Source organism: Nicotiana tabacum, chromosome 24 (assembly GCF_000715075.1).
Source record: "Nicotiana tabacum cultivar K326 chromosome 24, ASM71507v2, whole genome shotgun sequence".
Lineage (NCBI taxonomy): Eukaryota > Viridiplantae > Streptophyta > Magnoliopsida > Solanales > Solanaceae > Nicotiana > Nicotiana tabacum.
The window spans coordinates 108793704-108804491 of NC_134103.1; the positions used below are offsets into that span (position 1 = coordinate 108793704).

A 10788-nucleotide genomic window follows, 5' to 3' on the forward strand; every position below is an offset into this window, starting at 1 on the left:
TTGTCTCTTTTATTTTCCTTACTTTTATTTCTGATATTATTATCTTTTAGCTTAATTACTTAATACATTATCAGCACAACTTGCTTATCTTCTTAAACAAGAAACGATGGTAGGTTCTTCTGAATTAACTTCCATATCTTGGCATTCTCATACACTTTTGGCCACATGGCAACTCTCTGTTAATCTTTCTTCATGTATAATGGTAAGAGTCTCTATGCATTTATATTGGTCCACAAATATCTAGTTTTTATGGGAGAAATTCAAAAATAGCTAGATTTACAAGTGGTCATTCAAAAATAGCAACACTTTCAAAAGTAATCGAAATTTAGCCATTTTTCATGTAAAGATAAATCTGAACGAAAACACTGTTCAAAATCCGGAAAAATACTCCAGTATATTATACTGGAGTTCCAGCGTAAGTATACTGGAACTCCAGCATATTATACTGAAGTTCCAGCATAAGTATACTGGAACTCCAGCATAATATATGGAGTTCCAGCAAAGTATACCGGTCCAGTATAATATGCTGGAAGTTCATAAACAGGTGCTCGAATCTCCAGTATATTATGCTGGAACTTTCCGCGTGTTGGAGTTCCAACATAATATGCTGGAAGTTCATACACATGTGCACCGAACTTCAGTATATTATGCTGGACCGGTCTCTGTTACATCAAAATAGTGGCTATTTTTCAATGACTTGGTAAATGCTGGCTATTTTTGAATGACCCGTCCGAAAACTGGCTAGCCCGTGCTATTTTTACAGTTTTTATGATTCTGCTAAGAAATTATTTTTGGTGGACTTCTCTCTCCAAAAATTATAAGAAAAAGTTGACATGTATTTGATACGGTGTTTATCACTTACAAGCAATAAATCATTCCTTTAATATCCAGTTTAGTATATCGGGATATGTGTTCAAAATCCATAACAATTCAAGTAATGATTTAATACAAATTATGAAGTACTAAAATTAACCTATATACTCCTATTACACTTCGGTAATTAGACAGCGTATCGCGTCATTATTTGCATTCGTCATATAATATTTTTCCTATGCCACTTTATTTCTGCTTAGATACTAATTAAAAAGGCCAAATACATCCCTTTAAATTTGTTCTCACTTTTTACTTAAACACTCTATTTTAAGTCTGTTTCATTTGAACACTCCAACCATATTTCAAATGTGTCATTTAAACACAACTAGATGATGTAGCATAGTGCAGTATTACACTATTTTATTAAATATTCTAAAGCATATAAAGGTTTCCACTAAATTTATTAAATATATCTTCAACAACTCCTTATATGGATCAAGGCAATCATGCCATATATAATTTATTTTGTATGTAATTGGTGAACTTATATATCTTGCTAGAATATGAGTATACTTATATACAAGTGAGAATTTAAATTATTCTGAAGCATATAAAGGTTCCACTAAATTTATTAAATATAACTTCAACAATTCCTTATATGGATCAAGGCAATTGCCATATTTAGTAGGCGTTTGGACATAAGAATTGTAAAATTCGAAAAGATGGTAAAAAAAAAAATTCAAGTGAAAATGGTATTTGAAATTTAGAGTTGTGTTTCGACATAAATTTCAGTTTGGGTTGTTTTTAAAGTTTTGTGAGTGATTTGAGTGAAAATTTTGAAAAACAGCTTTTTGCAATTTTTCAAATTTTCGAAAATTTTCAAAATGCATCTTCAAGTGAAAATTGAAAATTTTATGAACAAACGCTGATTTCGGAAAAAAGTAAAAAAAAAAATTTGAAAAAATCTTCCATCAAATTTTATGTCCAAACGGGCTCATAATTTATTTTGTATGTAATTGGTGAATTTATGTATCTTGCTAGAAGCCTAGAACATGAGTATACTTATATACAAGTGAGATATAGTTTCTCATATGTTGAAAAAATACAATTAGTAGTATATTGCAAAAGGGAACCATTAATATAGATTTATTTATCCTAACAAATATTGTCAAGGTTTTATTGGTTTTAGAAATGCAGGGCATTACATGAAGTTTATTCTTCAAATAATCTATTTGCATGTAAGGGTACTGTCATATTCTGATATTCTACAAGTCATTCAATTATAGATACTTATCCAAGTCATACCAAGATACTACCAGTTTATAAACTCAGTTGAAAGAAGGATATATCGAATAAGACATATAAAGCATATTTCACTAACGTTCTTTCTTAGATGCATGATCTTCAACAGAGTGATGAAATTAGTATTCAATAAATTTGTTTATGTGATAATTTGGCTGATATGTTTACTAAGGCATTGCCAACCTCAACGTTTGAGAAATTAAAATACAAGATTAAAATGCATCGTCTCCGAGAAATAAAATGATATTTTTATTAGGGAAAGGAAAATACGTGTTATACTCTTTTTTCCTTAGCTAAGGTTTTATCTCACTGGATTTTCCTGGTAAGGTTTTTAACGAGGCAGCAAGCAATGCGTATTATCAAATATGTATACTCTTTTTTCTTCACTATGATTTTTTCCTACAAAGTTTTTTTCCTAGTAAAATTTTAATGAGGCACATTATCTATAGACATCCAAGGAGAGTGTTATATAATATTACGTTATGGTGGATGTCTAGAACTCCTAAAGGAATAATAACCACTAGTCTTCTTTATTATTTCCATAACTTTCACTACTCCAATACTTATGATTGTAACTCTCATACCTCCACAACCTCCCTCGTGATCTTCCTCCATGATGTCAAATACTTAATGTTATGTTTACGACATTCTTTCGTATACATTTATGTAATACCAAAAATAATTGATGAGAAGTGAAATTAAATACACTTGAAAATAATTCATCTTTGATTTTTTAGCTTAATTTCTTAACACAACTTTCAAATATTTGAACAAACACAAGCGGCACATCAGGATGCAATTTTATGGTACTTTATAATTTTAATCATGTGAATTACTTCTATTTCTGTAGTTTCAAACTAGTTGACAATTTCTAAAAGTTCAATCACTCAAGCTCACTTAACATTAAAAACTATCTACTTTTTTTTTCTTTCCAAAATTTGGAAATTGGTAATCTCAGCGACCGGTCCATTGAGTTTGAACTTGACTGTTCACCTCTGTGGAAAAAGCCCCAAAAGATCCCCTTTTCCTCCCTAATTGTGGAAGAGACTCTAAAGCCCGAAATTATGTTGACTACCAAGCCCAAGTCAACGGGTCTCTTGCTTATATATTGTGCCCGGGAAATGAGAGACTCATTTCAGCTGCTTTCCCAATTATTTTAATCTTATTGTAATATCTTTATGCTAACTTTTATTCTAACTCAGAATCTTGAAGTTGCTTTGTTTTGTGTATGTAATTCTGAAGATGGATATTTTTTTGTGTGTGTAGGAACGACAGATGTCAAAAACTGGAACATTTGATCTGGCTTCTGGGGTTGGTGGCAAAATTGAGAAGAAAGAAGTACTTTCAGCTTTTGAAAAGTAAAATTTCATTCCAGATCATACTTTTTGTAGCTTCAAATTTAATGTTGATTCTTAAATTTCAACCACTCACTGCTTATTTAGTGCTGAAAATGGTTTTATTCCATCGCATCTTGTCCAGTTAAGTACTTAAATAGATATGCCTATTGTTGCATTTCCTTTATTTCAAACTTTCTTATAGTATTTTGTACGATCAGTTTTATTAATTGTTCAAAGAGAAAAGTTAATGCACAATCTTTACTGATATTATCCTGGGCCTGAATAGCTGTTCTTTATATTTTATTTTGCAACTCAATTCTCCTATGATTTTAATAGGGTTACTGTATTTTCTTTTTCCACATGTAATAAAGGATTATTAATTACTTTAGGTACAAAAAATATCATGCCTGTGATGGAGAAGCTGAGGAAGAGAGGAAAGCCAACTACATTGATATGGTAAGATTTGAGAAGATATAATCAAATAGTTAAAGAACTAACAAGCAGTGGCGGAGCCAAAAAAATTTAACAAGGGTATTAAAACTATAAGAATATCACACCTGAAATTTTGAACCCCCTTTACCACTATTCTAGAATCTTTCTCTATGTCAAGGTTATTCAGCGATCCATATCTATATGCAAAAAGATTCATTTAGCCCACTTACACGGCATAATTTCGGACAAATGGAATTCAGTTGACCCCCCTCACGTCCATCTAGCTCCGTCCCAGATAACAAGGTAGTGATCTACATTCGCCCTTTGGTGGTAGGATTTTGATATTCTATTGATAGTTTAAGCATGCCTATCCCATTTGTGACTTTTCTATAGGACTTCAATTATCCAGAAACTCAGTAGTTAATTAATCCATAATAAATGTTCTTTGTTTACAGGTTAACAAATATTATGATCTAGCAACAAGCTTTTATGAGTATGGTTGGGGTGAATCTTTCCATTTTGCTCCTAGGTAGGTACTCCACTGGTGTATTGTTCTCTTCTTTCACTTTTGGTTGGAAATCCGTGATAATTAGCAAAAGAGGACTAGTAATTATTATAGCTTCCTTGTTATAACAGATGGAAAGGTGAATCACTTCGAGAAAGTATCAGACGACACGAACACTTTCTTGCTCTGCAATTAGGGCTAAAGCAAGGACAAAAGGTTTACTTCATCGTATTATGGATGTGTTCTTTTTCTGCTACTCTCTCCTTTTCTCGTGTTGGTTTTGGTTCAAGTTGGTCAGTCAGGTCTCATTTAGCGAGTGGAACATGAAAAGAATTCCTTGTTTCATTGACAGGTTTTGGATGTTGGATGTGGAATTGGTGGCCCTTTAAGAGAAATTGCCAGATTTAGGTAAAAGTCAGCTCTGTATTTCATAGCGGCTATTAGAGTAGTATGAACTACGATTGCTCAAGCATGTGTCTTTATCTGAAAATCTAGTCATACTCTTCAGCGGAGAATGTTTTTATATATATCTTGGCAGCTTGAAATCGTTTTTAATTTGTATCCCATCTGTTCATCCTTTGTTAGTATTTGTTGTTTGCTTAAATTTTAATTGTCCAAGTTGTGATGTAGTAGAGCTGAATCTCTGATTCCTCGTAGCATCCACGCAATGGAAGATTATAGGAGCATGTAATATCTATTTACCGTTTGTTGTTATCCATTTGGCTGCTATTTCAAAAACATACCTAATTCAAGAGTTACTTATTATTTAGTTGGCTTCACCTGGATGTGCAAATAAAAAGGAGAAAAAAAAGCTTAATATCCATGTACTGTTTAATAGCTTCAGGTAGACACCCCAATCACCAATCAATTATCACCATATCCTATGTAGTCTATCTCTCATTGTACCAAAGGAAAGATATTATTCTTTTATGTTCCAATTTTGTGTTAGCTAAATGATTATGTTGGACCAAATCTAACATGCTACCGACTGGAATTCACTAAATAATTTTGATGCTTAAAATTCAAAGATTGAAGTCATTGAACTCCTCCCGTAACACTTACGTTGATATGGGATCTTTTAAGCATTATTTGGCATGGAGGATTCTTTGTTGATAGTACTCGATATCAGATCCTGCTTAGTTTTTTTAAAAAGATTTGAAGAGAAGTAATAGTCCTGCCTCCTAGCTAGGTACTGCAGGAAATGCTCTAGCTAGTAGGGAAGAGCTCTTTTCTTTCTCGTTTACTTACCGTTCAGGCTAAAACAGATCTACAGTACAAAGTGTTCTTATTATTATTATTATTATTATTTTTAACTGTTGTAAGTTTGTCCATTTCCACACTGCTATCTGATATTATTTACCTTTTATAGTGGTACATATGTTACTGGAATCAACAACAATGAATATCAAGTAACACGAGGAAAAGTAAGTACTTTGTGTGTATGTGTGTGTGCTCAGCTTTATGTTTTTATTTTTTATTTGGGGGAGTGGGGTGGGTGAAAAGAATGTAGGGATATTCCATCCACCGAAATACTGTGCCAAAAGTCACTTGCATGTCGATATAATTTTTTTCGTCCTTTCTCATTTATTAGGATCTTAGTTGTGTTTGAGCTGGAGTTCAATTATTGTATTGGTTGCTTTGCAGGAACTGAACCTTATTGCAGGAGTTGACAACACCTGCAATTATGTAACGGTAATGTGACTCTTTTTTGAATTTTATTCTACCATCAAAGAGTAGTATTTTTTCTTCTCATCGCACTCTTTCTAAAAAATGTAGGCCGACTTCATGAGTATGCCATTTGCTGACGACAGTTTTGATGGAATTTTTGCCATAGAAGCTACATGTCATGCCCCAGATGTGGTAAGCACTTGCAGAACATTTACTGGCTTTTTGGTGAATTTACTCTGGATCTCTCTAATTCACTTGAATATTGAATCTATAATTGATTGTTTTCACAACATGTTGTGGATGACTAGTTTGATTGCTACAAGGAAATATTCAGAGTGTTGAAGCCTGGCCAGTGCTTTGCTAATTATGAATGGTGTATCACTGATTTCTTTGATCCTAATAATGCAAATCACCAGAGGATCAAGGTATTGAATCTTCTTATACTCAATTTTTTTAGCTCTTTATTGTGCTGCTAACTCCATACATAGATCATATAAAACAGCGTGAGGTGGAGCTTGGTAATGGACTTCCTGACATCAGATCGATGGGACAGTGCATTGAAGCTCTGAAACAAGCAGGTTTTGAGGTGAGCTTCTTATCTTGTGAACCTCTATTTTTAACAGTACTTAAAAGTTAAAACCTTTATTATTTTATTCTATGATCAGATAGCACATTTTTTCTAGTTGTTAAACCATAACATAAGCTTTGCTTCAACTCATTCCCTTGAAACATCTTAACATATCCCACTTACCTGGGTAATATTAGCGTCCTCTTATCCAAAACTTTGTTCTTCCTTGTCAGACTTCTTGTTTACAGTTGCTATCTTATTCATAACATGACAGGGGAAATAATGAATAGCATGAATTTGATGTGTTTTAACATCTTCTTTGTTGGTATTTCCACTTCATGCAAAAGATTATTTGGGACAAGGATATTGCTATCGACTCTCCTCTCCCTTGGTATTTGCCTCTGGACAAAAGTCATTTCTCCTTAGGCAATGTACGCGTGACAGTTTTTGGACGCTTTTTCACCAGAAATATGGTAAGATCACAAGTTTTTGATTTTATGAATGTTGTTTTCCAATTATGATTTCTTATTTAAAAGATTTTGCTACATTATTTTCATCTCTTTAGCTCATTAATGGTTAACCCTTGACTTTAAGGAAATGTAATGTCGTCAAATTATTGAACTTACCTGGATTTATTTCTGTTTAGGTCAAGATATTAGAGCGAGTCGGCCTTGCCCCTGAAGGAAGCCAAAAGGTTCAAGCCATCCTGGAGCAAGCTGCAGATGCACTTGTTGAAGGTGGAAAGTAAGTGAGACCTGCTTGCTTTCTTTAACTCTGTTTTCATCTTATTTATCAAATAGAAGAAATTGAACACTCTAGAATTTTTTTTTAAAATTGAAAATATCATTTACTGAATGGATAGATTGATCAATGGTAGGACAACTAGACCTTTGACGACCTAAAATAAATGTCTCCAATAGAATGGAAATTAAGTAGAGGCTGCATGGAAAAATGCTTTGCAATACTGCAGTTTATGAGTAATTCTTTGACATGCAATGACTTGTTTCCTTGCACTTTATCTGAAAATCTGGCCAAGCACCCTACAATATCCCAGATAGATGCTGAAGCTAAATTAGTCCTTTTGACAACTTATTTGGGTTAAGGATAAACTTGTATCCAATATAAGCTAATTGATATCCAGTTTGGTGCAATTTTTGACAATGAATTATATAATTAAGTTGTTAGCTTATATAAATGATAATATACAAACTAGTTCAGCAGTGTCTTTCACTTGTAGATCATTGGCCTTGATAAAATTCAGATAACTAATTCTGTCAAGCTACTGCACAGTCTATAAGTTATTCACGCGTTTTGCCCTAGTGATCACTTCTCTTATTTGTTAGACATGAATAATGCCAACTGTGATGTAGGTTGTTGAACTGAATCTATAGTGAGGTAATCAACATTAAATCTGGTTGCAGTTTGTAAATGCGTATTTCTTTAAAATGTTGCTCTCAATAGTAATCCTTTCAACAATTTGGATTGATGCAGGGAAGGCATTTTCACTCCAATGTATTTCTTCTTGGCGAGGAAGCCTTCTGCCAACTGATCTATTAAGCTAATTCTTCCTCAATACAATAAAGGTTACACATATAATGTTCAGCGAATTGGTATATTTTGAGTCTGTGAACTGGCTTTTCAATTTGCTTCCCCCCCCCCCCCAACCCACCCACCCCCCACCCCTTTATCTCTGTTATTTCTCACTTTTTTGGACGGGTGGATGAGGGGTTGGCGCGGGGCAGTCAATAAACAAAAAGAAATGGAAGTAAAGATCCTTGAGGAAGCAAGTTCAGTCATATGACAGATCATATAGAGTATATATTTTTTCCTTTTCTGGGTTTGAGAACATGAGCTGCTTTTGAGTTTTTAATTTAGAATGGTGGAGTTCCACGAGTGTATGGAATTATGGAAGACAACAAAGAACGACATGTGTTTGCTTGTGTTTCAAGGGATAGAAGTTATTTTCTTGCATGTGCACGATCTGATCAGACGAACCTCATCCTAATTAGTGGAAGAGTTTTTATTTTTACTAGTACGAAATGAGCGCATTTATTCTTTACAAATAAAATAGACCCTAACATTTATCCTTAAGATACGCTTCTTATAGATAACATATGGAAACGAATATTACCCCTTCACATCTTGAATCAATGCGAAGAAAGATCACCTTATTAGTTAAAACTTTCAGCAAGTTATCAATGCTTTTGTAGGCAAGCTTTAGAACCAAATGAACCCAGATCTGGCAACAAACTCACGGACAAAATGAAAATCAACTGCCAAATGGTCCTAGATAACAAATGATTTTGACATCTCTTCCGGAATTGTAAAGAAAACAATCCCCACACAGCATCAAAAAGAAATATTGTTTCATTAATAATATATATAAAGAGAGGGGGCCATTTCTCCGACATGTCAAAGGGCCATTTCTCTTACCAGGGTGTAAGAGATACAAAACAACTCTACTTTTGCGTGGATAAGTTTGGTAATAATGTGCATACCTGGTTCAAGAAAGCTGGGGATCTAAACTTCGTCTCATTAATATAATCATTTGAGTGGTTTTGTATATTTTGCACCCTTCCTTGTAGATAAACTGATTACTCAAGATGAATAAGTAACTTGCAATTAAAAAACCTTTTTCAGAGCTGTCTACTTTGCTTGTTATCTGCAGCAAAAGTGAAAGAAAAACTCAAAAGGTTGCAAACAAGTGGAGAGGGTTTTGTCACCATAACAAGTCCGCTGAAATTCCCTACAACGATAATGCAACAAAACCTTCATCAAGAAAAATAAACGTGCCGATACACTTCCGGTGCTAGTGATTTACTATTGAGAAGGGAATGGAAAAGAAGTAACAACTCGAGTTTAATAACCCCCCCCCCAAATTTCCTTTACAAAAACTTTTAAATATTTAAATAAATTTAAATTCCTCTGAGTTGTGAGAGTCACAGAGAATAACAATATTAGTGAAGAATTTCAAATATTTCGGACCGTCCTAGAATGAACGTATATAAACTGAGACATATTCTTTAGTGCAAATCCATTCTTCGTCCTAATGACACAAGGCTAAAATTTAACTCCAATTATGTTTAAATAAAAACTGGTCGCAAAACGAATAGAAAATAACTTCAAAGAAATTAATCATTTGATTTTAAGGTGGATAATCTAAAGAATAAGATATTTTGCTGAATATTCTAAGGAATAAAATGCTCCTTCGGGAAAAGAGCTCTATCTTTACAGTCCCAAAAAGAAAGAAAACCCCGAAAAAAGAACCACCAACACAATAGTAGCAATGGATAGTTTCATTTTCAACGTATAATTAATAATTAGTTTTTTAAAAAAGTTAATGTATCCAGCATCATTGCTTACTTGGTGAAATAGCAACGTAAATATAGGGATCTGAGCGACCTCCTTCCCCTGACCTCTTCACCTTTCCTTGCTTCAGCAACCTGCATTTTGAATCAATCCCTCATAAATCTAATATCAGTAGCAGGTTATATCCATTTAACCCTTCATTCCAAACTTTATATTTTGGAAAGTTTAAAAGTATTTCATGTCACTCTACTAATAGTAATGTTACAACTTTTCCTATCTTTGAGATTTTGAATTCATTTAACTATATAAAATTTGATACGAGAGAAAGGAGGGGGGTTCACATTCTTAAGGCTTTGCTAGTATCAGGGCTATTGCCGATCAGCTGGCGAATCCTAACTTCAGAAGCGGATTCGTGAGACAAGACCCTGAGGATGGCTTCAGCTCGGCGGCGTATGTAAGCCGGTGCAATATTCGGCTTGAACTCGTTAGCCAACAATCTGTCTCTCTTCCCCCGACCCATTCTATCCCGCGAAGTGGAGATGCCGTAGGAGACAGAGTCAATGGACACACACGACGAAGATGAAGCTGTTATTTTACTCGCATCAGAATCTGAGGCCGAAACCTTAGTGGACCTGCAGAACTTTGTCAGAGAAGTGGACACTTCTGACTTGCTTGAGCTAATTTTCCGGCAATTGGAAATACAGAAGCTCTTCGATCGTCGCTGTCTCACCACCTGCGAAAATACGCCGATGTACATTCAAAATAAAAAAAATCTGATAACTATATTTAGATTGAAATTTTAAAGAGAAGAAAACTTAACACGAAACTAGATTGTAAACTCTTCTACAAGGTAA

General features: G+C 34.0%; 1 protein-coding gene across 1 annotated transcript; it reads left to right on the forward strand.

Moving 5' to 3' along the window:
* Positions 1-3004: 3004 nt before the first annotated feature.
* Positions 3005-8602, forward strand: LOC107813488 (cycloartenol-C-24-methyltransferase). Its single transcript, XM_016638763.2, has 14 exons — positions 3005-3282; positions 3382-3473; positions 3842-3908; positions 4340-4413; positions 4521-4605; positions 4742-4797; positions 5759-5813; positions 6034-6081; positions 6166-6249; positions 6366-6482; positions 6560-6643; positions 6973-7098; positions 7272-7369; positions 8117-8602. Exons 2-14 carry the CDS (start codon positions 3391-3393, stop codon positions 8172-8174), a joined length of 1035 nt encoding a protein of 344 aa, XP_016494249.1. The 5' UTR covers positions 3005-3282; positions 3382-3390; the 3' UTR covers positions 8175-8602.
* The last annotated feature ends 2186 nt before the right edge of the window (positions 8603-10788 follow it).

Bases quoted from the DNA above. Each gene is read 5' to 3' on its own strand.
- LOC107813488 (XM_016638763.2), top strand. From the start codon at position 3,391: ATGTCAAAAACTGGAACATTTGATCTGGCTTCTGGGGTTGGTGGCAAA. The intron at 3,909-4,339 runs GTAAGATTTGAG...CTTTGTTTACAG, and splicing joins AAGCCAACTACATTGATATG to GTTAACAAATATTATGATCT. The intron at 6,082-6,165 runs GTAATGTGACTC...TAAAAAATGTAG, and splicing joins ACACCTGCAATTATGTAACG to GCCGACTTCATGAGTATGCC.